Source organism: Oncorhynchus nerka, linkage group LG8 (assembly GCF_034236695.1).
Source record: "Oncorhynchus nerka isolate Pitt River linkage group LG8, Oner_Uvic_2.0, whole genome shotgun sequence".
NCBI classification, from domain to species: Eukaryota; Metazoa; Chordata; class Actinopteri; order Salmoniformes; family Salmonidae; genus Oncorhynchus; species Oncorhynchus nerka.
The window spans coordinates 49,905,442-49,932,587 of record NC_088403.1 but is presented as its reverse complement, the minus strand read 5'-3'; the positions used below and the strand labels follow the sequence as shown (position 1 = coordinate 49,932,587).

The 27,146-nt window shown below is 43.6% G+C and overlaps 1 protein-coding gene across 1 annotated transcript in view; it reads left to right on the top strand.

The window, feature by feature from the left end:
* Window positions 1-10,842: 10,842 nt before the first annotated feature.
* si:dkey-33c9.6 (active breakpoint cluster region-related protein) overlaps window positions 10,843-27,146 on the top strand; it is a 47,953-nt gene continuing 31,649 nt past the window's right edge. Inside the window, exons 1-5 of the mRNA XM_029666816.2 lie at window positions 10,843-10,977; window positions 11,072-11,181; window positions 11,400-11,504; window positions 12,479-12,727; window positions 12,817-12,924. Of these exons, the coding sequence (XP_029522676.1) occupies window positions 10,926-10,977; window positions 11,072-11,181; window positions 11,400-11,504; window positions 12,479-12,727; window positions 12,817-12,924 (624 nt within the window). The 5' untranslated portion in view covers window positions 10,843-10,925. The remainder of the gene's footprint in view (window positions 10,978-11,071; window positions 11,182-11,399; window positions 11,505-12,478; window positions 12,728-12,816; window positions 12,925-27,146) is intronic.

Below are 27,146 nucleotides of genomic sequence, written 5' to 3'. Positions count from 1 at the left end.
TCAACATTTCAACCAAATAAGACCCACGTTTCCATGTTGAATGGGTGTGGTGTACCCAGCGGGCAATTTGCTCTTGATCACTAAGGATGGTGTCTGGTTGCAGTCTTCATTTCATGAATCTTTTCTGAGAGAAACCTGGCAAGATGCCAGCACTAGGAACTGAAAGAGGAGTTAGTAGAGAACACACATCTCCAAATGATCATAAATCTGTCTGCATTTTGTTGAGGTTAAAAGTATCAACATTTTCTCTTTTTCTTCTCGTCAGTTGTTGTTCATTGTTTAACCAGACAGAGTTCAAATAGTATTTGTTGTCTTTCAAAAACATTAGCTGCACTCTAATGAGTTTGCCTGGCATATTATAACCAATGAAATAGTCCCGAAAAGTGCAAAACACTGTCACCTGACACTCCAGACAGGCTCTATCAAACAAAGCATTTGAAAAACATAATAGTACTTGAACCCAATGTCTGGTTTTGCAACCCAGTTCCTCTCTGTCACTCACCTCAAGTTCATACAGACAGTGTTTGATCTCAGAGGGAACCAGTCTCTTCGGTAAACTATGGAACTCCTGAAAGGACAAAAGCCAAAGAAAATACAAAACACTGTCAGAAACAAACAAGACATAAGTATATTATAACGCTGCTTCATCTTAAGCCAGAGGAACAACAAGGGTACTCAAAAGCCAACTAGAAACATTTTCCACTTCCTGTGTCGTGGCTTTGAGCACAACCTTTACGTTCCTTTGCAAATGTAAAAACACAATAGCTTCAAACCAGAAGTAGCGCATTCAAAACAACCCAAACCCTTTGGTTGATTCTATAATGACAAAAGTGGATTCTCTTTATAAGTGCTCTTTACAAGAGATTCATTGAATAACATCGAATGGAGGGAACTCGTGTTGTCCCCCCCAACCCCAAACATCAGTTCTTCAATGTCTGTGTTCTTCAATGTCTGTACCTGCAGGTATGGGGATGGGCTCTCAGTCGAGGTCCCCTTCACATCCTGCCTCTTCTTCTTCTTCTTCTTATTTGTATGTGCTTTGGGCATTACCACCACCAACCCTTCTTCCTCCTCCTCATAGATGGACTGTAGGGACTCCTAATCCTCGTCATCCTCAAGGTGTGTGGACTCACTGGTGCTGTCCCTCACGTCCTGCCAGTTCTCCTCATAATCTGTCCCTATGCTCTTTTTCCCATCACGGAACTTCCCATCCCCGCCAGCGGGAAGTGCTTTGTCCTCCAGGGAGAGCCGGCTGCTGTGGTAGCTCCTAGGGTTCAGGGTGGTGTCGCTGGGCTGGAACACAAGCCTGCACACACTTGGAGTTGTTCAGGACTGGAGTTGTCCACCTCGATTTAAGTTTCAAATGACACGCTATTACTTGTATAGTAGTAGACTAATTTTAAGACCAGAGGATCTGTACTGGTCCAAGAGTAGTGCATATGAGGAATAGGATTCAACTGGAGATGGTTTAAAGTTTAAGCCAAGGTGGACAACTTCAATCCTGAAGTGTTGCACTGTGCTACACAACATATGGGGAACTGGGAAATATTAGCAGAAACGTGACATGGATGTAGGCATACGCCGGGTTGATCCTATTTCACCAGGATTAAGTTTGTTGATATACGCACACATACAACTGACTGGAATAAGATAACACCAGTGGAGCCTGCTGAGGTGAGGACGGCTCATAATATTGGCTGGAACAGAGCAAATGGAATGGCATCAAACACGATTTATTTGATACCATTCCATCCTTTCCGCTCCAGGCATTACCACAAATCTACTGTTCGATTTTTTTTGTTAAACTTCTAGACGTGTTTAAATCTTGCCAAGCATCAAATGTTATGTATCCCCCCCCACCAACACCCTTCCACAATGCACTACCCTCCTCTGTGGCTCAGTTACATAGTAAACAAGTCTAGAACCAATAGGACCCTGAACAGCTTCTACCCCTAAGCCATAAGACTGACAAATAGTTGGTTAAATAGTTAACCCTTTTTGCACTAACTTTTTTGACTCATCACATACGCCGCTGCTACTGTTAATTATCTGTCACTTTATATTTACATATAACTAGGAATAAAGTTACTGTCTCGTTCGTTTAAAGATGGATTGGACCAAGGTGCAACGTGGTAGGCGTACATCTTTCTTTTATTGATGACACCGAAAAACAACAAATACAAACTGAAACGCACAGTTCTGTAGGGCTGGAAAGCAACAGTACAAAAACAAGATCCCACAAACTAAAGGTGGGAAAAAGGCTGCCTAAGTATGATCCACAATCAGAGACAACGATAGACAGCTGCCTCTGATTGGGAACCATACCCGGCCAACAAAGAAATAGAAAAACTAGAATGCCCACCCAAATCACACCCGACCTAACCAAATAGAGAAATAAAAAGGCTCTCTAAGTTCAGGGTGTGACAGTTACAGTATGTTACTAGCCGGCTGCTACTTGAAATTCTACCCTGCACCTTGGAGACTGCAGCCCTATGTACACTAAGTATGTGGACACCGCTTCAATTTTGTGGATTTGGCTATTTCAGCCACCCCTGTTGCCGAAAGGTGTATAAAATCGAGCAAACAGCCATGGACTCTCCATAGACAAACATTGGCAATAGAATGGTCTTGGTGAAGAGCTCAGTGACTGTCAACGTGGCACCGTCATAGGTTGCCACCATTACAACAAGTCAGTTTGTAAAGTTTCTGCCCTGCTAGAGCTGCCCCGGTCAACTGTAAGTGCTGTTATTGTGAAGTGGAAACGTCTAACTGCGAAGTGATAGGCCACATAGAAGGGTTCTGCTGAGTGCTGAAGCATGTAGAGTGTATAAATCGTCTGTCCTCGGTTGCAACACTCGCTACCGAGTTCCTAGCTGCCTCTGGAAGTAACGTCAGCACAATAACTATTCCTCAGGATTATGTGCTTCCAACTTTGTGGAAACAGTTTGGGGACGGCCCTTTCCGGTTTCAGCATGACAATGCTCCTGTGCACAAAGCGAGGTCCATACAGAAATGGTTTGTTGGTGTGGAATAACTTGAATGGCCTGCACAAAGCCCTGACATCAACCCCATCGAACACCTTTGGGATGAATTGGAACGCCGACTGTGAGCCAGGCCTAATCGGCCAACATCAGTGCCCGGCTTCACTAATGCTCTTGTGGCTGAATGGAAGCAATGTTCCAACATCTAGTGGAAAGCCTTCGCAGAAGAGTGGAGGCTGTTATAGGTGGGACCAACTCCATATTTTTATTTTTTTATTTTACCTTTATTTAACCAGGCAAGTCAGTTAAGAACACATTCTTATTTTCAATGACGGCCTGGGAACAGTGGGTTAACTGCCTGTTCAGGGGCCCCATAATACCCCATAATACCCCCACAATACCCCATAATGAAAAAGCAAAACAGGTTTTTATAAACATTACATTTACATAAGTTTTCAGTTTTCAGATATTGCTAAGTTATCATTCTAGTCCTTGTCAATGCCATTCCGACGTTGCTCGTCCTGATATTTATGTATTTCTTAATTCCCTTCTTCTACTTTAGATGTGTGTGTATTATTGTGAATTGTTAGATACTACTGCACTGTTGGAGCTAGGAACACAGGCATTTCACTACACCCGCAATAACATCTGCTAAATATGTGTTTGTGACCTCATAATGTATCTATTATTACTTTTATTATTACGTGTTGTACTTTTCTATTATTTCTCTATTTTATTTCTCTCTGCATTGTTGGGAAGGGCCCGTAAGCATTTCACTGTTAGCCTACACTTGTTGTTTACAAAGCATGTGACAAATACAATTTGATTTGATTTGAACTTTTCATGTGAGCAGAGATGGGAGATTTTATTTAACAGCCATCTCCTCTGTTTACGTCATTAGTGCTCTGTATACACCCTAACATCATTATGGGGACATTAGACCATTTGTAACACACACACACACACATGCACACACACAAGCACTTAGGCAGACACACACACATGCGCACACACACAAAGGCTCAAGGGGCTTTGAATTTGAGTGCACTTGTAGAAGTACTTAACCCCTTCCTCTCCCATTTCCTGTGTAGTTTGTGTAAAATGGGTGTGTTGTATCGTTGACTTTCCTTTCTCTTGAAATTAGTATGTGTTTAGAGAAAGTGGGGGAAGGGAAAGCCGGAAAGAGGGGGAGGGAGAGAGCAAGAGAGAGCGAAAGAGAGAGAGAGAAATGACTCTGAGGAGCTAGGAAGGGAGTGTCCCATAACGTTATGCAGGGTTAAGGTGAAAGGATTGGTGAGTGTAAGAAACTGGTCATCCATCCACAGAAAACAGTAAAGAAGACGATGAAAGCCACTCAATGACATTCACGTTAGAGAGAGAGACCCCAGGATGAGTAGTGGCTGCATTAGCAACAGCTAATGGGGACCCTAATAAAATACACCCCAGAAATAATAAGAGAGTGAGAGAGAGGCAGAGGAAGAGACAAGAGACAGAGAGAGAATATATAATAATATGGCTAGGTGCTTGGGCCATACCTGAGTGTAGCAATACCACCCCCTCCAGGCTGTCTATGGAAAGTGCACTGTGTGCGGACTGAGGCTGAGAATTGCTGAGATGGTCCGTGGAGGCAAAGGCGCGGCAGATTCTCCAATGGTGTGACAGTATTTGACCAATTCTGAAATACACACACAGCAAAACAGCCCTAAGAGAAAGGAGAGAGATTGAAAGAATCATTGAATGAATCATCTTAGCTATCAGTCATCATTTAGCTATCAGTCATCATTTAGCTATCAGTCATCATTTAGCTATCAGTCATCATTTAGCTATCAGTCATCATTTAGCTATCAGTCATCTTCCTATCAATAGGCTAGGTTACAAGTAGGCCTAATAAGGCCTGGATGCCAAGGTATGCACTTGATGGAGATGAAATATTATCACAGAGTATCAGAATATTATTGGACTTATAAAATATAAATTCGTAGCAAAGAGATGATAGTGATTTATGGTCTTGAAAGCACGTATCTTGAGCACCTGTCGAGGCTTCCCAGCTAGCAATGAGGAATCGGCCCAGAAGCGGCCCTCTTCCGGGGTGCCGGAACTGATTGAATCAGCCCAGAATCGAGTGTTGGACTCGGCCCGGAATCAAAATGAATGACTGCCCAGAATTCAGGCTTTGCAGGCATCTTACCAGAATCCCCCCAGAAGCGTCCCGATGCAAATTTAAATAAATGTATACAAAATTAACCGATTTAGTCATTTTAAATTGTACTATTATACATTTTATACATATAAATTAATAACTATCTACAACAAAAAAAAACATTTTGTGTTGGAGGAAATGCCATACACCTGGTGACCGTGTCAGCGTGCATGCGCCTGGCCCGCCACAGGAGTATCTACAGCACGATGGGATAAGGACATCCCAGCCAGCCAAACCCTCCCCTAACTCAGACAACGCTGGGCCAATTGTGCGTCGCCATGGGTCTCCCGGTCGCAGTCGACACGGGTCTCGAACCAGCATCTGTAGCAACACGATGCAGTGTCTTAGACCACTGCGCAACTCGGGAGGCTCCTATCACAAAGTTTTAATGCTTATCAATTGCCTTGCACAAGTATCAAAATACTAAAATACAACACAGGACAGGAATTTCATTTAAATGTGATTTTTTTAATATTTTTTTTATCACAGAAACAATGAGAAAATATGGAAAAAGAAATAACGAAATGTTAATTATATAAAGCAGCCCGTGTAATCATCTGCCTGAGAGTTGGGCCAAGTAATACATTTGGGCCAGATAACTCACACCGGAATCGGCCCAAGCTCAGTCCCCGCATCCTAGCCATAAGTAATACTGCTGAAGGTGGCCCAGGGCCACATGACGTCAGCCGAGTCTGACTCTCAGCCGGCCCAGGGGTGGAAACTCAGGATACTAGACAACAAGGACTCTGAGTCAGCTAATATGAATCGCTATAAGTCTGGAACAGTATTGGTACAGGGCAACCTCAAACAGTTTCAGCTAGACTTTCACCTAATCAAAGAATTAACTCAGCAGGAGAAGCTCTCCCTTGAGAAAGATATCCCCACCCCGAGTGGGTCAGACCAGACCTCTTCATTATATAACCACACAGATGAGAAACCCCAAGAGGAAAGTCAACCTCCCAGCACAGTGTACTACTCCCTTGTTGAAATGAAGGATATGTTTACCCAGCTGGAAATAAGGAAGTTGGAGCAGGAACAGCAGGTGATTACACTCCAGTCAGTACAGACCCAGACAACAGTCCAGCACAACAACACCCCCTTAACCAGACCCGGAGAGCTGGAGGTGGAGAGAGACATATCTGCACTCTGGACTATGGTGAGACAACATCTACAGGAGAAAGATTAGGAGCAGGAGAAGAACAGAGCACTAGAGGAGAGGATTAGACTGCTGGACTTCTGGATTAGAGGGGATGGCGTGTGACAGAGAACAACCCACTAGAGAGGTGGCCACCCCCACAAAGAAGCCAGCAGAACAGCGCGCCTCAGCTCCTGACAAAAGTCTCGACACCACAGCAGAACCGTCCACCCCAGACCCTGACTACGTCGACAGATAAATGAAGAACCCCAAGCCCAGGGGATCTTACCCCTCTGAGCACCCCCCCCCCCCTGTCATCCACCCTGATAGCCCTCCTGACAACCCCTCCCCCCCATACCCACTGAGGACATATGCAAGACACAGACCGTACTCCTTATGGACTCAAAAGGGGAGTCCACTTTTCCCAAACACAGTGTGTCTAAACTCAGAGTATTTCCCGTGACTGGTCACAACTCCTGCAGCTCTGTGACACTGTGGGTATATACATAGTCAATGGTAGGCTTCGAGGGGACTCCTACGGTAGGTACACCTATAGCTCATCTCTTGGCAGTGGTACTGTAGACTACTTTGTCACTGACCCCAACCCAGAGTCTCTCAGAGTGTTCACAGTCAGCCCACTGACACCCATATCAGACCACAGCAAATTCACAGTCTACTTGAACATAGCAATACTCAAGCATGAGGCATCAAAGCCAAATTAACTGAGTAATATTAAGAAATGCTATTGATGGAAGGAATGCAGTGTAGAAACCTACCAAAAAACAATTAGGCAAAAACAAATGCAATCCCTTTTAGACATCTTCCTGGACAAAATGTTCCACTGTAATAGTGAAGGTGTAAACTTGGCAGTAGAACATCTTAACAGTATATTTGACCTCTAAGCTTCGCTATCAAATCTAAAACTTTCAAACAGAAAACTGAAGTAAATTAACAACAATGACAAATGGTTTGATGTAGAATGTAAAAACCTAAGAAAGAAATTGAGAAACCTGTCCAAACAAAAACACAGAGACCCAGAAAACCTGAGTCTATACCTTCATTATGGTGAATCACTAAAACAATTCAGAAATACATTACGGAAAAAGAACAGCAGAAATCAACTCAATGTAATTGAAGAATCCATAGACTCTAACCACTTCTGGGAAAATTGGAAAATTGGAAAACACTAAGCAAACAACAACACAAAGAATGATCTATCCAAAATGGAGATGTATGGGTAAACCACTTCTCCAATCTTTTTGGCTCTATAACAAAGAACAAACAGCTAAAACATATACATGATCAAATGCAAATCTTAGAATCATCTATTAAAGACTACCAGAACACACTGGATTCTCCAATTACATTGAATGAACCACAGGAGAAAATAAAAACCCTCCAACCCAAAAATAATCCAATTTGTAAGTCGCTCTGGATAAGAGCGTCTGCTAAATGACTTAAATGTAAATGTAAATGTAAAAAGGCATGTGGTGTTGATGGTATCCTCAATGAAATGATAAAACATACAGACAACAAATTCCAATTGGCTATAATAAACACTTTAGCATCATCCTTAGCTCTGGAATCTACCCCAATGTTTGGAACCAAGGACTGATCACCCCAATCCACAAAAGTGGAGACAAATTTGACCCCATTAACTACCGTGGGATATGCGTCAAGAGCAACCTTGGGAAAATCCTCTGCATTATCATTAACAGCACACTCATACATTTCCTCAGTGAAAACAATGTACTGAGCAAATGTCAAATAGCTTTTTACCAAATTATCATACGACAAGCAAAGTATTTACCCTGCACACCATAATTGACAAACAAACAAACCAAAACAAAGGCAAAGTCTTCTCATGCTTTGTTGATTTCAAAAAAGCCTTTGACTCAATTTGGCATGAGGGTCTGCTATACAAATTGATGGAAAGTGGTGTTGGGGAAAAACATACGGCATTATAAAATCCATGTACACAAACAACAAGTGTGAGGTTACAATAGGCAAGAAACACACACATTTCTTCCCACGAGGCTATGGGGTGAGACAGGGATGCAGCTTAAGCCCCACCCTCTTCAACATTTATATCAACGAATTGGCGAGGGCACTAAAAAAGTCTGCAGCACCCGGCCTCACCCTACTAGAATCTGAAGTCAAATGTCTACTGTTTGCTGATGATCTGGTGCTTCTGTCACCAACCAAGGAGGGCCTACAGCAGCACCAAGATCTTCTGCACAGATTCTGCCAGACCTTGGCCCTGACAGTAAATCTCAGTAAGACCAAAATGATGGTGTTCCAAAAATGGTCCAGTCGCCAGGACCACAAATACAAATTCCATCTAGACACCATTGCCCTAGAGCACACAAAAACTATACATACCTTGGCCTAAACATTAGCGCCACAGGTAACTTCCACAAAGCTCTGAACGTTCTGAGAGACAAGGCAAGAAGGGTATTCTATGCCATCAAAAGGAACATAAAATTTGACATACCAATTAGGATCTGGCTAAAAATACTTGAATCAGTTATAGAACCCATTGCCCTTTATGGTTGTGAGGTCTGGGGACCGCTCACCAATCAATAATTCACAAAATAGGACAAACAACAAATTGAGACTGAATGCAGAATTCTGCAAAAATATCCTCAGTGTACAACTTAAAACACCAAATAATGCATGCAGAGCAGAATTAGGCCGATACCCGCTAATGATCAAAATCCAGAAAAGAGCTGTTAAATTCTACAACCACCTAAAAGAAGCGATTCCCAAACCTTCCATAACAAAGCCATCACCTACAGAGAGATGAACCTGGAGAATAATACTCTAAGCAAGCTGGTCCTGGGGCTCTGTTCACAAACACAAACAGACCCCACAGAGCTCCAGGACAGCAACACATTTAGACCCAACCAAATCATGAGAAAACAAAAAGATAATTACTTGACATATTAGAAAGAATTAACAAAAAAACAGAGCAAACTAGAATGCTATTTGGCCCGAAACAGAGAGTACACAGTGGCAGAATACCTGACCACTGTGACTGACCCAAACTTAAGGAAAGCTTTGACTATGTACAGACTCAGTGTGCATAACCTTGCTTTTGAGAAAGGCTGCCGAAGGCAGACCTGGCTCTCAAGAGAAGACAGGCTATGTGCACACTGCCCACAAAATGAGGTGGGAACTGAGCTGCACTTCCTAACCTCTTGCCAAATGTATGACCATATTAGAGACACATATTTCCCTCAGATTACACAGATCCACAAAGAATTCTTAAACAAAGGCGATTTTGATAAACTACCATATCTACTGGGTGAAAAACCACAATGAGCCATCACAGCAGCTAGATGTGTGACCTGTTGCCACAGGAAAAGGGCAACCGGTGAAGAACAAACACCACGCTAAATACAACCCATATTTATGTTGATTTACTTTCCCTTTTGTACTTGAACCATTTGCACATCGTTACAACACTGTATATATACATAATATGAAATTTGTATTGTCTTTATTCTTTTGGAACTTCTGTGAGTGTGATGTTTACTGTTCATTTTTATTGTTTATTTCTCTTTTGTATACTATCCATTTCACTTGCTTTGGCGATGTTAACGTATGTTTCCCATGCCAATAAAGCCCCTTTAATTGAACTGAATTATATAGATGGTAGTGCATTTTGAATGATCCGATATTCTCTTCCCCTTATCTCCCAGAAGATGCTCTGAGGACAGAGAATAAAAGGAAACCGGATCTAAAAATCTATAAAATAGACTTCTGAATGTATCTGTTCGCATGACCGTAACCAGCCATTCTAGAATTGTTATCACAAGACAGAGAACTTAACTTCACGATGCTATGTGATGTCATAATGTAACTTCGACGCAACGGTGAATAGAATCATAAAACAAGGCATGACGTAGCCCAGATCAACTTTATCAGATAAAAAAAAAACGTTCATCACAGGGTTGACCACAAGATGGCGCTGTTGCATAAGTAAAGAACCCCTTTACCGTCCCTATAATAAGCAATTGGTTCACAGTGACATTCATCTTTTATATCTAAACCATAGACTATCATTGTGTATAAACAAAAACATATTCTGCAAAAGCATGTCAGTAGTTTTACCATAATTTTACAATTACAGCGAGTTACTGCTGAAATGATTGTTTTTCCTGTCATCAGTATCACAAGTGTTTCTGGGTCACAGTCTTGCTGCTGCATGTGTGCGTGCCGCCCGTTTCCTGCCTGTGCTGTCCAAGGTGCTGCATTCGAGAGTATGGTTAAAATCAACATTATGGTTAAAGCCGAGACGTCAAACTAAGTTGTGCTCACTGCTCTCATCCTGTGTGAAGTTTAAGTAGTCTTTTTTTTTTTTTCCTTGGCAAATTAGGCCACTGGATATTGGACCAGGCAGTTCAATGTCGGACAATACTGCTTCACAAATGTTTCACTCCTGTCCTGATAGGCTATCACCCCCCCCTCTTTTTTTTGTTCCACTGAAACAGGAAGTTTAACGGCTGCTGCTTACGCGTGTTCTATTTATTTTGCCTCTGTAGATACACACTCCCAGTCGCCTCACCCAGACACCCACGGATATTGTTACAGTTATATCAGCGCAATGGAGTTATTCAAGGAGGCAGTGGACTACCTTGAGACACAGCATATCCCAGGCAAGTACATTACTGTGTGTCTTGCCATAAGTGTGGGTTTGTATGCATGTTTTCTTTCTGTGTAAATGATGTGTGTGTTTCTACTCTATCTCAGTGGAGGCTGTAGGTGGTACAGGGCCTGATCCACTGGAGGATGATGTGTTTCCAGAGGAGGATGTGTTCTCCCCCCTCCAGACAGACAGCATGGACCTGCCCGACACCCCCGTGAGTTATTGCCCTATGGCGCCATACATGGCGCCTTCCTCTCCTATTGGTCAGACCTGCACACACACACACACACACACACACACACACACACACACACACACACACACACACACACACACACACACACACACACACACACACACACACACACACGTACACACACACACATACGTACACACACACATTTACAGCAGAGTGTTTTCTCTGCCTTTAAGGTCCTGCGTACCCTGGAAGGGATGCTGGTTAGGAGGCTCATGGTCCTGAGAACGGTCCTGGACAGTGAGAAGATCTACCTCAATGAGCTAGAGACACTGTTAATGGTAACACACACACACATGAACACACTGCTCAGGGGCTTTGGTGTGTTTATTTGTTTCTAAGGGTCCTTAAGCACACGGTTATGTATGGTGGCATACAGCATCCTTTGCAATAACAATTACAACACACGTTTTCTATTGGCTCTGTTGTCGGGTGGCATACTGCTTCCTCCTGTAGCCACAACACTTCTGTAATTCTTTGTTGAGAGAATTACTTCTCTCTTTTGTCCAGAGCTTGATTTCATTATGAAAACCATGCTTCCTCCCCTTTCTACCTGTTGACTCCACCTCACAGTCCTGAAAGGGATAAGGTGTAATTATAAGCTGTAATATAAGGTGTAATATAAGCTTCTGGAAAGGATTGTTTTCTCCATATTGTTTACACCTAGTGAACTAGGGCTAGGGGAAGTGGGTGAGGTTTTGTATTGGAATTCAACCATTACAAGTAGGCAGCATTAGGACTGAGTGAGTGTGATAGGAAGTGGTTTTGCAATAACGAGTGACCAAGTCCTTTTTTTTATCTCTTAATTTCTCTTCTCCTTTATCTCCATCTCATGATAATAGTCATGCTTCTGCTTTTGTGTCAACAAGCAACACAAATAGAGAAATAACCCCCACTTGGTGTGGTATCGTAAGGTTGGTCAGACCCACCCATGTTGAAAAGTTTGGGCTGTTTATCCAGATGCATGTGTTTAGTGTGAGTACTGTATGACAGTGTGTAAGAGAGAATTTGTAGTGTGCGTTTGTGTGCGCTGCGAGAGTGGGTGTCAAAAAGGCTTTTGACAGATACATGTGTCCTGTGTGTCTATATTTACTAACGTGTGAACATTTAAGCTGTGCTCGTCATTCTCTTCTCACCCCCCCTCCCTCCCTCACTCCCCTCCCTCACCTCCCTTTCTCAACTTTTTTTTATCACACCCACTCTTTGTCTCTCTCCCCCCACCCCTGTCCCATCCCTCACCTCCTTCCTTCCCCAGCCTATGAAGGCCTTGAAGGCCACAGCAGGGACATCCCAGCCAGTTCTGTCCAGCCAGCAGGTCCGAACTGTGTTCTATCAGGTGCCTGAGCTCAGAGACCTGCACAGAGACTTCTACACTTGCCTGAGGGACCGCCTGGGGCTGCTGGGGCCACAAATACACCCAGAGACAGACCCGAGGCAGGGGCCGGGGAAAGAGCAGGGCCAAATGGGCTTCCACCTAACTGTTGGAGACCTCTTCCTTAAGATTGTGAGTTTCTCCTTCTGCTCCATCCATCCTTTTATTGACTCAATATCAGCTACAGGGGTCTTATTTCACACCTATTCTCACACACACAGGTGAGCCAGATAGGTGTGTATCGTGGTTTCATAGATAACTATGAGAGTGCTGTGGAGATCGTGAGGAGGTGTACTCAGACTGACAAGCGCTTCAGAATACTGGCTGAGGTAAGATTCAGAATACTGTTCAGGGTAAGCTTCAGAATACTGGTTGATGTAAGCTTCAGAATACTGACTGAGGTAAGATTCAGAATACTGTCCGGGGTAAGCTTCAGAATACTGGTTGATGTAAGCTTCAGAATACTGGCCCATGTAAACTTCAGAATACTAGCCGGGGTAAGCTTCAGAATACTGGCTGATGTAAGCTTCAGAATACTAGCCGGGGTAAGCTTCAGAATACTAGCCGATGTAAGCTTCAGGAAACTAGCCGGAGTAAGCTTCAGAATACTGGCTGGTGTAAGCTTCAGAATACTGGCTGATGTAAGCTTCAGAATACTAGCCGGGGTAAGCTTCAGAATACTGGCTGATGTAAGCTTCAGAATACTGGTTGATGTAAGCTTCAGAATACTAGCCGGGGTAAGCTTCAGAATACTAGCCGGGGTAAGCTTCAGAACACTAGCCGGGGTAAACTTCAGAATACTGGCCGATGTAAGCTTCAGAATACTAGCCGGGGTAAGCTTCAGAATACTGGCTGATGTAAGCTTCAGAATACTAGCCGGGGTAAGCTTCAGAATACTGGCTGAGGTAAACTTCAGAATACTGGCTGATGTAAGCTTTAGAATACTAGCCGGGGTAAGCTTCAGAATACTGGCTGATGTAAGCTTCAGAATACTGGCTGATGTAAGCTTCAGAATACTAGCCGGGGTAAGCTTCAGAATACTAGCCGGGGTAAGCTTCAGAATACTAGCCGGGGTAAACTTCAGAATACTGGCCGATGTAAGCTTCAGAATACTAGCCGGGGTAAGCTTCAGAATACTGGCTGATGTAAGCTTCAGAATACTAGCCGGGGTAAGCTTCAGAATACTGGCTGAGGTAAACTTCAGAATACTGGCTGATGTAAGCTTTAGAATACTAGCCGGGGTAAGCTTCAGAATACTGGCTGATGTAAGCTTCAGAAAACTAGCCGGGGTAAGCTTCAGAATACTGGCTGGTGTAAGCTTCAGAATACTGGCTGATGTAAGCTTCAGAATACTAGCCGGGGTAAGCTTCACAATACTAGCCGGGGTAAGCTTCAGAATACTAGCCTGGGTAAACTTCAGAATACTGGCCGATGTAAGCTTCAGAATACTAGCCGGGGTAAGCTTCAGAATACTGGCTGATGTAAGCTTCAGAATACTAGCCGGGGTAAGCTTCAGAATACTGGCTGATGTAAGCTTCAGAAAACTAGCCGGGGTAAGCTTCAGAATACTGGCTGGTGTAAGCTTCAGAATACTGGCTGATGTAAGCTTCAGAATACTAGCCGGGGTAAGCTTCACAATACTGGCTTATGTAAGCTTCAGAATACTGGCTGATGTAAGTTTCAGAATACTAACCAGGGTAAGCTTCAGAATACTAGCCGGGGTAAGCTTCAGAATACTAGCCGGGGTAAGCTTCAGAATACTGGCTGATGTAAGCTTCAGAATACTAGCCGGGGTAAGCTTCAGAATACTGGCTGAGGTAAACTTCAGAATACTGGCTGATGTAAGCTTTAGAATACTAGCCGGGGTAAGCTTCAGAATACTGGCTGATGTAAGCTTCAGAAAACTAGCCGGGGTAAGCTTCAGAATACTGGCTGGTGTAAGCTTCAGAATACTGGCTGATGTAAGCTTCAGAATACTAGCCGGGGTAAGCTTCAGAATACTAGCCGGGGTAAGCTTCAGAATACTAGCCTGGGTAAACTTCAGAATACTGGCCGATGTAAGCTTCAGAATACTAGCCGGGGTAAGCTTCAGAATACTGGCTGATGTAAGCTTCAGAATACTAGCCGGGGTAAGCTTCAGAATACTGGCTGATGTAAGCTTCAGAAAACTAGCCGGGGTAAGCTTCAGAATACTGGCTGGTGTAAGCTTCAGAATACTGGCTGATGTAAGCTTCAGAATACTAGCCGGGGTAAGCTTCACAATACTGGCTTATGTAAGCTTCAGAATACTGGCTGATGTAAGTTTCAGAATACTAACCAGGGAAAGCTTCAGAATACTAGCCGGGGTAAGCTTCAGAATACTGGCCGATGTAAGCTTCAGAATACTAGCTAGGGTAAGCTTCAGAATACTAGCCGGGGTAAGCTTCAGAATACTGGCTGATGTAAACTTCAGAATACTGGCTGATGTAAGCTTCAGAATACTGGCTGATGTAAGCTTCAGAATACAGGTTGATGTAAGCTTCAGAATACTGGCTTATGTAAGCTACAGAATACTGGTTGATGTAAGCTTCAGAATACTGGCTGATGTAAGCTTCAGAATACTAGCCGGGGTAAGCTTCAGAATACTGGCTGATGTAAGCTTCAGAATACTGGCTGATGTAAGCTTCAGAATACTAGCCGGGGTAAGCTTCAGAATACTAGCCGGGGTAAGCTTCAGAATACTAGCCGGGGTAAACTTCAGAATACTGGCCGATGTAAGCTTCAGAATACTAGCCGGGGTAAGCTTCAGAATACTGGCTGAGGTAAACTTCAGAATACTGGCTGATGTAAGCTTTAGAATACTAGCCGGGGTAAGCTTCAGAATACTGGCTGATGTAAGCTTCAGAAAACTAGCCGGGGTAAGCTTCAGAATACTGGCTGGTGTAAGCTTCAGAATACTGGCTGATGTAAGCTTCAGAATACTAGCCGGGGTAAGCTTCACAATACTGGCTTATGTAAGCTTCAGAATACTAGTTGAGGTAAACTTCAGAATACTGGCTGATGTAAGCTTCAGAAAACTAGCCGGGGTAAGCTTCAGAATACTGGCTGGTGTAAGCTTCAGAATACTGGCTGATGTAAGCTTCAGAATACTAGCTGGGGTAAGCTTCACAATACTGGCTTATGTAAGCTTCAGAATACTGGCTGATGTAAGCTTCAGAATACTGACCAGGGTAAGCTTCAGAATACTAGCCGGGGTAAGCTTCAGAATACTGGCCGATGTAAGCTTCAGAATACTAGCTAGGGTAAGCTTCAGAATACTAGCCGGGGTAAGCTTCAGAATACTGGCTGATGTAAACTTCAGAATACTGGCTGATGTAAACTTCAGAATACTGGCCGATGTAAGCTTCAGAATACTAGCTAGGGTAAGCTTCAGAATACTAGCCGGGGTAAGCTTCAGAATACTGGCTGATGTAAACTTCAGAATACTGGCTGATGTAAGCTTCAGAATACTGGTTGATGTAAGCTTCAGAATACTGGCTGATGTAAGCTTCAGAATACTGGCTGATGTAAGCTTCAGAATACTGGCTGATGTAAGCTTCAGAATACTGGTTGATGTAAGCTTCAGAATACTGGCTTATGTAAGCTTCAGAATACTGGTTGATGTAAGCTTCAGAATACTGGCTGATGTAAGCTTCAGAATACTGGCTGATGTAAGCTTCAGAATACTAGCCGGGGTAAACTTCAGAATATTGGCCGATGTAAGCTTCAGAATACTAGCCGGGGTAAACTTCAGAATACTGGCCCATGTAAGCTTCAGAATACTAGCCGGGGTAAGCTTCAGAATACTGGCTGATGTAAGCTTCAGAAAACTAGCCGGGGTAAACTTCAGAATACTGGCCGATGTAAGCTTCAGAATACAAGCCGGGGTAAGCTTCAGAATACTAGCCGGGGTAAGCTTCAGAATACTGGCCGATGTAAGCTTCAGAATACTAGCTAGGGTAAGCTTCAGAATACTAGCCGGGGTAAGCTTCAGAATACTGGCTGATGTAAACTTCAGAATACTGGCTGATGTAAACTTCAGAATACTGGCCGATGTAAGCTTCAGAATACTGGCTGATGTAAGCTTCAGAATACTGGTTGATGTAAGCTTCAGAATACTGGCTGATGTAAGCTTCAGAATACTGGCTGATGTAAGCTTCAGAATACTGGCTGATGTAAGCTTCAGAATACTGGCTGATGTAAGCTTCAGAATACTGGTTGATGTAAGCTTCAGAATACTGGCTGATGTAAGCTTCAGAATACTGGCTGATGTAAGCTTCAGAATACTGGCTGATGTAAGCTTCAGAATACTAGCCGGGGTAAACTTCAGAATATTGGCCGATGTAAGCTTCAGAATACTAGCCGGGGTAAACTTCAGAATACTGGCCCATGTAAGCTTCAGAATACTAGCCGGGGTAAGCTTCAGAATACTGGCTGATGTAAGCTTCAGAAAACTAGCCGGGGTAAACTTCAGAATACTGGCCGATGTAAGCTTCAGAATACAAGCCGGGGTAAGCTTCAGAATACTAGCCGGGGTAAACTTCAGAATACTGGCCGATGTAAGCTTCAGAATACTAGCCGGGGTAAGCTTCAGAATACTAGCTGGGGTAAACTTCAGAATACTGGCCGATGTAAGCTTCAGAATACTGGCTGATGTAAGCTTCAGAATACTAGCCGGGGTAAGCTTCAGAATACTGGCTGATGTAAGCTTCAGAATACTGGCTGATGTAAGCTTCAGAATACTAGCCGGGGTAAGCTTCAGAATACTAGCCGGGGTAAGCTTCAGAATACTAGCCGGGGTAAACTTCAGAATACTGGCCGATGTAAGCTTCAGAATACTAGCCGGGGTAAGCTTCAGAATACTAGCCGGGGTAAGCTTCAGAATACTAGCCGGGGTAAACTTCAGAATACTGGCCGATGTAAGCTTCAGAATACTAGCCGGGGTAAGCTTCAGAATACTGGCTGATGTAAGCTTCAGAATACTAGCCGGGGTAAGCTTCAGAATACTGGCTGAGGTAAACTTCAGAATACTGGCTGATGTAAGCTTTAGAATACTAGCCGGGGTAAGCTTCAGAATACTGGCTGATGTAAGCTTCAGAAAACTAGCCGGGGTAAGCTTCAGAATACTGGCTGGTGTAAGCTTCAGAATACTGGCTGATGTAAGCTTCAGAATACTAGCCGGGGTAAGCTTCACAATACTAGCCGGGGTAAGCTTCAGAATACTGGCTGAGGTAAACTTCAGAATACTGGCTGATGTAAGCTTTAGAATACTAGCCGGGGTAAGCTTCAGAATACTGGCTGATGTAAGCTTCAGAAAACTAGCCGGGGTAAGCTTCAGAATACTGGCTGGTGTAAGCTTCAGAATACTGGCTGATGTAAGCTTCAGAATACTAGCCGGGGTAAGCTTCACAATACTGGCTTATGTAAGCTTCAGAATACTAGTTGAGGTAAACTTCAGAATACTGGCTGATGTAAGCTTCAGAAAACTAGCCGGGGTAAGCTTCAGAATACTGGCTGGTGTAAGCTTCAGAATACTGGCTGATGTAAGCTTCAGAATACTAGCTGGGGTAAGCTTCACAATACTGGCTTATGTAAGCTTCAGAATACTGGCTGATGTAAGCTTCAGAATACTGACCAGGGTAAGCTTCAGAATACTAGCCGGGGTAAGCTTCAGAATACTGGCCGATGTAAGCTTCAGAATACTAGCTAGGGTAAGCTTCAGAATACTAGCCGGGGTAAGCTTCAGAATACTGGCTGATGTAAACTTCAGAATACTGGCTGATGTAAACTTCAGAATACTGGCCGATGTAAGCTTCAGAATACTAGCTAGGGTAAGCTTCAGAATACTAGCCGGGGTAAGCTTCAGAATACTGGCTGATGTAAACTTCAGAATACTGGCTGATGTAAGCTTCAGAATACTGGTTGATGTAAGCTTCAGAATACTGGCTGATGTAAGCTTCAGAATACTGGCTGATGTAAGCTTCAGAATACTGGCTGATGTAAGCTTCAGAATACTGGTTGATGTAAGCTTCAGAATACTGGCTTATGTAAGCTTCAGAATACTGGTTGATGTAAGCTTCAGAATACTGGCTGATGTAAGCTTCAGAATACTGGCTGATGTAAGCTTCAGAATACTAGCCGGGGTAAACTTCAGAATATTGGCCGATGTAAGCTTCAGAATACTAGCCGGGGTAAACTTCAGAATACTGGCCCATGTAAGCTTCAGAATACTAGCCGGGGTAAGCTTCAGAATACTGGCTGATGTAAGCTTCAGAAAACTAGCCGGGGTAAACTTCAGAATACTGGCCGATGTAAGCTTCAGAATACAAGCCGGGTAAGCTTCAGAATACTAGCCGGGGTAAGCTTCAGAATACTGGCCGATGTAAGCTTCAGAATACTAGCTAGGGTAAGCTTCAGAATACTAGCCGGGGTAAGCTTCAGAATACTGGCTGATGTAAACTTCAGAATACTGGCTGATGTAAACTTCAGAATACTGGCCGATGTAAGCTTCAGAATACTGGCTGATGTAAGCTTCAGAATACTGGTTGATGTAAGCTTCAGAATACTGGCTGATGTAAGCTTCAGAATACTGGCTGATGTAAGCTTCAGAATACTGGCTGATGTAAGCTTCAGAATACTGGCTGATGTAAGCTTCAGAATACTGGTTGATGTAAGCTTCAGAATACTGGCTGATGTAAGCTTCAGAATACTGGCTGATGTAAGCTTCAGAATACTGGCTGATGTAAGCTTCAGAATACTAGCCGGGGTAAACTTCAGAATATTGGCCGATGTAAGCTTCAGAATACTAGCCGGGGTAAACTTCAGAATACTGGCCCATGTAAGCTTCAGAATACTAGCCGGGGTAAGCTTCAGAATACTGGCTGATGTAAGCTTCAGAAAACTAGCCGGGGTAAACTTCAGAATACTGGCCGATGTAAGCTTCAGAATACAAGCCGGGGTAAGCTTCAGAATACTAGCCGGGGTAAACTTCAGAATACTGGCCGATGTAAGCTTCAGAATACTAGCCGGGGTAAGCTTCAGAATACTAGCTGGGGTAAACTTCAGAATACTGGCCGATGTAAGCTTCAGAATACTGGCTGATGTAAGCTTCAGAATACTAGCCGGGGTAAGCTTCAGAATACTGGCTGATGTAAGCTTCAGAATACTGGCTGATGTAAGCTTCAGAATACTAGCCGGGTAAGCTTCAGAATACTAGCCGGGTAAGCTTCAGAATACTAGCCGGGGTAAACTTCAGAATACTGGCCGATGTAAGCTTCAGAATACTAGCCGGGTAAGCTTCAGAATACTAGCCGAGGTAAGCTTCAGAATACTAGCCGGGGTAAACTTCAGAATACTGGCGATGTAAGCTTCAGAATACTAGCCGGGGTAAGCTTCAGAATACTGGCTGATGTAAGCTTCAGAATACTAGCCGGGGTAAGCTTCAGAATACTGGCTGAGGTAAACTTCAGAATACTGGCTGATGTAAGCTTTAGAATACTAGCCGGGGTAAGCTTCAGAATACTGGCTGATGTAAGCTTCAGAAAACTAGCCGGGTAAGCTTCAGAATACTGGCTGGTGTAAGCTTCAGAATACTGGCTGATGTAAGCTTCAGAATACTAGCCGGGGTAAGCTTCACAATACTAGCCGGGGTAAGCTTCAGAATACTAGCCTGGGTAAACTTCAGAATACTGGCCGATGTAAGCTTCAGAATACTAGCCGGGGTAAGCTTCAGAATACTGGCTGATGTAAGCTTCAGAATACTAGCCGGGGTAAGCTTCAGAATACTGGCTGATGTAAGCTTCAGAAAACTAGCCGGGGTAAGCTTCAGAATACTGGCTGGTGTAAGCTTCAGAATACTGGCTGATGTAAGCTTCAGAATACTAGCCGGGGTAAGCTTCACAATACTGGCTTATGTAAGCTTCAGAATACTGGCTGATGTAAGTTTCAGAATACTAACCAGGGAAAGCTTCAGAATACTAGCCGGGGTAAGCTTCAGAATACTGGCCGATGTAAGCTTCAGAATACTAGCTAGGGTAAGCTTCAGAATACTAGCCGGGGTAAGCTTCAGAATACTGGCTTATGTAAGCTTCAGAATACTGGCTGATGTAAGTTTCAGAATACTAACCAGGGTAAGCTTCAGAATACTAGCCGGGGTAAGCTTCAGAATACTAGCCGGGGTAAGCTTCAGAATACTGGCTGATGTAAGCTTCAGAATACTAGCCGGGGTAAGCTTCAGAATACTGGCTGAGGTAAACTTCAGAATACTGGCTGATGTAAGCTTTAGAATACTAGCCGGGGTAAGCTTCAGAATACTGGCTGATGTAAGCTTCAGAAAACTAGCCGGGGTAAGCTTCAGAATACTGGCTGGTGTAAGCTTCAGAATACTGGCTGATGTAAGCTTCAGAATACTAGCCGGGGTAAGCTTCAGAATACTAGCCGGGGTAAGCTTCAGAATACTAGCCTGGGTAAACTTCAGAATACTGGCCGATGTAAGCTTCAGAATACTAGCCGGGTAAGCTTCAGAATACTGGCTGATGTAAGCTTCAGAATACTAGCCGGGGTAAGCTTCAGAATACTGGCTGATGTAAGCTTCAGAAAACTAGCCGGGGTAAGCTTCAGAATACTGGCTGGTGTAAGCTTCAGAATACTGGCTGATGTAAGCTTCAGAATACTAGCCGGGTAAGCTTCACAATACTGGCTTATGTAAGCTTCAGAATACTGGCTGATGTAAGGTTCAGAATACTAACCAGGGAAAGCTTCAGAATACTAGCCGGGGTAAGCTTCAGAATACTGGCCGATGTAAGCTTCAGAATACTAGCTAGGGTAAGCTTCAGAATACTAGCCGGGGTAAGCTTCAGAATACTGGCTGATGTAAACTTCAGAATACTGGCTGATGTAAGCTTCAGAATACTGGCTGATGTAAGCTTCAGAATACAGGTTGATGTAAGCTTCAGAATACTGGCTTATGTAAGCTTCAGAATACTGGTTGATGTAAGCTTCAGAATACTGGCTAATGTAAGCTTCAGAATACTAGCCGGGGTAAGCTTCAGAATACTGGCTGATGTAAGCTTCAGAATACTGGCTGATGTAAGCTTCAGAATACTAGCCGGGGTAAGCTTCAGAATACTAGCCGGGGTAAGCTTCAGAATACTAGCCGGGGTAAACTTCAGAATACTGGCCGATGTAAGCTTCAGAATACTAGCCGGGGTAAGCTTCAGAATACTGGCTGAGGTAAACTTCAGAATACTGGCTGATGTAAGCTTCAGAAAACTAGCCGGGGTAAGCTTCAGAATACTGGCTGGTGTAAGCTTCAGAATACTGGCTGATGTAAGCTTCAGAATACTAGCTGGGGTAAGCTTCACAATACTGGCTTATGTAAGCTTCAGAATACTGGCTGATGTAAGCTTCAGAATACTGACCAGGGTAAGCTTCAGAATACTAGCCGGGGTAAGCTTCAGAATACTGGCCGATGTAAGCTTCAGAATACTAGCTAGGGTAAGCTTCAGAATACTAGCCGGGGTAAGCTTCAGAATACTGGCTGATGTAAACTTCAGAATACTGGCTGATGTAAACTTCAGAATACTGGCCGATGTAAGCTTCAGAATACTAGCTAGGGTAAGCTTCAGAATACTAGCCGGGTAAGCTTCAGAATACTGGCTGATGTAAACTTCAGAATACTGGCTGATGTAAGCTTCAGAATACTGGTTGATGTAAGCTTCAGAATACTGGCTGATGTAAGCTTCAGAATACTGGCTGATGTAAGCTTCAGAATACTGGCTGATGTAAGCTTCAGAATACTGGTTGATGTAAGCTTCAGAATACTGGCTTATGTAAGCTTCAGAATACTGGTTGATGTAAGCTTCAGAATACTGGCTGATGTAAGCTTCAGAATACTGGCTGATGTAAGCTTCAGAATACTAGCCGGGGTAAACTTCAGAATATTGGCCGATGTAAGCTTCAGAATACTAGCCGGGGTAAACTTCAGAATACTGGCCCATGTAAGCTTCAGAATACTAGCCGGGTAAGCTTCAGAATACTGGCTGATGTAAGCTTCAGAAAACTAGCCGGGGTAAACTTCAGAATACTGGCCGATGTAAGCTTCAGAATACAAGCCGGGGTAAGCTTCAGAATACTAGCCGGGGTAAGCTTCAGAATACTGGCCGATGTAAGCTTCAGAATACTAGCTAGGGTAAGCTTCAGAATACTAGCCGGGGTAAGCTTCAGAATACTGGCTGATGTAAACTTCAGAATACTGGCTGATGTAAACTTCAGAATACTGGCCGATGTAAGCTTCAGAATACTGGCTGATGTAAGCTTCAGAATACTGGTTGATGTAAGCTTCAGAATACTGGCTGATGTAAGCTTCAGAATACTGGTTGATGTAAGCTTCAGAATACTGGCTGATGTAAGCTTCAGAATACTGGCTGATGTAAGCTTCAGAATACTGGCTGATGTAAGCTTCAGAATACTGGTTGATGTAAGCTTCAGAATACTGGCTGATGTAAGCTTCAGAATACTGGCTGATGTAAGCTTCAGAATACTGGCTGATGTAAGCTTCAGAATACTAGCCGGGGTAAGCTTCAGAATACTGGCTGAGGTAAACTTCAGAATACTGGCTGATGTAAGCTTTAGAATACTAGCCGGGGTAAGCTTCAGAATACTGGCTGATGTAAGCTTCAGAAAACTAGCCGGGGTAAGCTTCAGAATACTGGCTGGTGTAAGCTTCAGAATACTGGCTGATGTAAGCTTCAGAATACTAGCCGGGGTAAGCTTCAGAATACTAGCCGGGGTAAGCTTCAGAATACTAGCCTGGGTAAACTTCAGAATACTGGCCGATGTAAGCTTCAGAATACTAGCCGGGGTAAGCTTCAGAATACTGGCTGATGTAAGCTTCAGAATACTAGCCGGGGTAAGCTTCAGAATACTGGCTGATGTAAGCTTCAGAAAACTAGCCGGGGTAAGCTTCAGAATACTGGCTGGTGTAAGCTTCAGAATACTGGCTGATGTAAGCTTCAGAATACTAGCCGGGGTAAGCTTCACAATACTGGCTTATGTAAGCTTCAGAATACTGGCTGATGTAAGTTTCAGAATACTAACCAGGGAAAGCTTCAGAATACTAGCCGGGGTAAGCTTCAGAATACTGGCCGATGTAAGCTTCAGAATACTAGCTAGGGTAAGCTTCAGAATACTAGCCGGGGTAAGCTTCAGAATACTGGCTTATGTAAGCTTCAGAATACTGGCTGATGTAAGTTTCAGAATACTAACCAGGGTAAGCTTCAGAATACTAGCCGGGGTAAGCTTCAGAATACTAGCCGGGGTAAGCTTCAGAATACTGGCTGATGTAAGCTTCAGAATACTAGCCGGGGTAAGCTTCAGAATACTGGCTGAGGTAAACTTCAGAATACTGGCTGATGTAAGCTTTAGAATACTAGCCGGGGTAAGCTTCAGAATACTGGCTGATGTAAGCTTCAGAAAACTAGCCGGGGTAAGCTTCAGAATACTGGCTGGTGTAAGCTTCAGAATACTGGCTGATGTAAGCTTCAGAATACTAGCCGGGGTAAGCTTCAGAATACTAGCCGGGGTAAGCTTCAGAATACTAGCCTGGGTAAACTTCAGAATACTGGCCGATGTAAGCTTCAGAATACTAGCCGGGGTAAGCTTCAGAATACTGGCTGATGTAAGCTTCAGAATACTAGCCGGGGTAAGCTTCAGAATACTGGCTGATGTAAGCTTCAGAAAACTAGCCGGGTAAGCTTCAGAATACTGGCTGGTGTAAGCTTCAGAATACTGGCTGATGTAAGCTTCAGAATACTAGCCGGGGTAAGCTTCACAATACTGGCTTATGTAAGCTTCAGAATACTGGCTGATGTAAGTTTCAGAATACTAACCAGGGAAAGCTTCAGAATACTAGCCGGGGTAAGCTTCAGAATACTGGCCGATGTAAGCTTCAGAATACTAGCTAGGGTAAGCTTCAGAATACTAGCCGGGGTAAGCTTCAGAATACTGGCTGATGTAAACTTCAGAATACTGGCTGATGTAAGCTTCAGAATACTGGCTGATGTAAGCTTCAGAATACAGGTTGATGTAAGCTTCAGAATACTGGCTTATGTAAGCTTCAGAATACTGGTTGATGTAAGCTTCAGAATACTGGCTGATGTAAGCTTCAGAATACTAGCCGGGGTAAGCTTCAGAATACTGGCTGATGTAAGCTTCAGAATACTGGCTGATGTAAGCTTCAGAATACTAGCCGGGGTAAGCTTCAGAATACTAGCCGGGGTAAGCTTCAGAATACTAGCCGGGGTAAACTTCAGAATACTGGCCGATGTAAGCTTCAGAATACTAGCCGGGGTAAGCTTCAGAATACTGGTTGAGGTAAACTTCAGAATACTGGCTGATGTAAGCTTTAGAATACTAGCCGGGGTAAGCTTCAGAATACTGGCTGATGTAAGCTTCAGAAAACTAGCCGGGGTAAGCTTCAGAATACTGGCTGGTGTAAGCTTCAGAATACTGGCTGATGTAAGCTTCAGAATACTAGCTGGGGTAAGCTTCACAATACTGGCTTATGTAAGCTTCAGAATACTGGCTGATGTAAGCTTCAGAATACTGACCAGGGTAAGCTTCAGAATACTAGCCGGGTAAGCTTCAGAATACTGGCCGATGTAAGCTTCAGAATACTAGCTAGGGTAAGCTTCAGAATACTAGCCGGGGTAAGCTTCAGAATACTGGCTGATGTAAACTTCAGAATACTGGCTGATGTAAACTTCAGAATACTGGCCGATGTAAGCTTCAGAATACTAGCTAGGTAAGCTTCAGAATACTAGCCGGGGTAAGCTTCAGAATACTGGCTGATGTAAACTTCAGAATACTGGCTGATGTAAGCTTCAGAATACTGGTTGATGTAAGCTTCAGAATACTGGCTGATGTAAGCTTCAGAATACTGGCTGATGTAAGCTTCAGAATACTGGCTGATGTAAGCTTCAGAATACTGGTTGATGTAAGCTTCAGAATACTGGCTTATGTAAGCTTCAGAATACTGGTTGATGTAAGCTTCAGAATACTGGCTGATGTAAGCTTCAGAATACTGGCTGATGTAAGCTTCAGAATACTAGCCGGGGTAAACTTCAGAATATTGGCCGATGTAAGCTTCAGAATACTAGCCGGGTAAACTTCAGAATACTGGCCCATGTAAGCTTCAGAATACTAGCCGGGTAAGCTTCAGAATACTGGCTGATGTAAGCTTCAGAAAACTAGCCGGGTAAACTTCAGAATACTGGCCGATGTAAGCTTCAGAATACAAGCCGGGGTAAGCTTCAGAATACTAGCCGGGGTAAGCTTCAGAATACTGGCCGATGTAAGCTTCAGAATACTAGCTAGGGTAAGCTTCAGAATACTAGCCGGGGTAAGCTTCAGAATACTGGCTGATGTAAACTTCAGAATACTGGCTGATGTAAACTTCAGAATACTGGCCGATGTAAGCTTCAGAATACTGGCTGATGTAAGCTTCAGAATACTGGTTGATGTAAGCTTCAGAATACTGGCTGATGTAAGCTTCAGAATACTGGTTGATGTAAGCTTCAGAATACTGGCTGATGTAAGCTTCAGAATACTGGCTGATGTAAGCTTCAGAATACTGGCTGATGTAAGCTTCAGAATACTGGTTGATGTAAGCTTCAGAATACTGGCTGATGTAAGCTTCAGAATACTGGCTGATGTAAGCTTCAGAATACTGGCTGATGTAAGCTTCAGAATACTAGCCGGGGTAAACTTCAGAATATTGGCCGATGTAAGCTTCAGAATACTAGCCGGGGTAAACTTCAGAATACTGGCCCATGTAAGCTTCAGAATACTAGCCGGGGTAAGCTTCAGAATACTGGCTGATGTAAGCTTCAGAAAACTAGCCGGGGTAAACTTCAGAATACTGGCCGATGTAAGCTTCAGAATACAAGCCGGGGTAAGCTTCAGAATACTAGCCGGGGTAAACTTCAGAATACTGGCCGATGTAAGCTTCAGAATAGTAGCCGGGGTAAGCATCAGAATACTAGCTGGGGTAAACTTCAGAATACTGGCCGATGTAAGCTTCAGAATACTGGCTGATGTAAGCTTCAGAATACTAGCCGGGGTAAGCTTCAGAATACTGGCTGATGTAAGCTTCAGAATACTGGCTGATGTAAGCTTCAGAATACTAGCCGGGGTAAGCTTCAGAATACTAGCCGGGGTAAGCTTCAGAATACTAGCCTGGGTAAACTTCAGAATACTGGCCGATGTAAGCTTCAGAATACTAGCCGGGGTAAGCTTCACAATACTGGCTTATGTAAGCTTCAGAATACTGGCTGATGTAAGTTTCAGAATACTAACCAGGGAAAGCTTCAGAATACTAGCCGGGGTAAGCTTCAGAATACTGGCCGATGTAAGCTTCAGAATACTAGCTAGGGTAAGCTTCAGAATACTAGCCGGGGTAAGCTTCAGAATACTGGCTGATGTAAACTTCAGAATACTGGCTGATGTAAGCTTCAGAATACTGGCTGATGTAAGC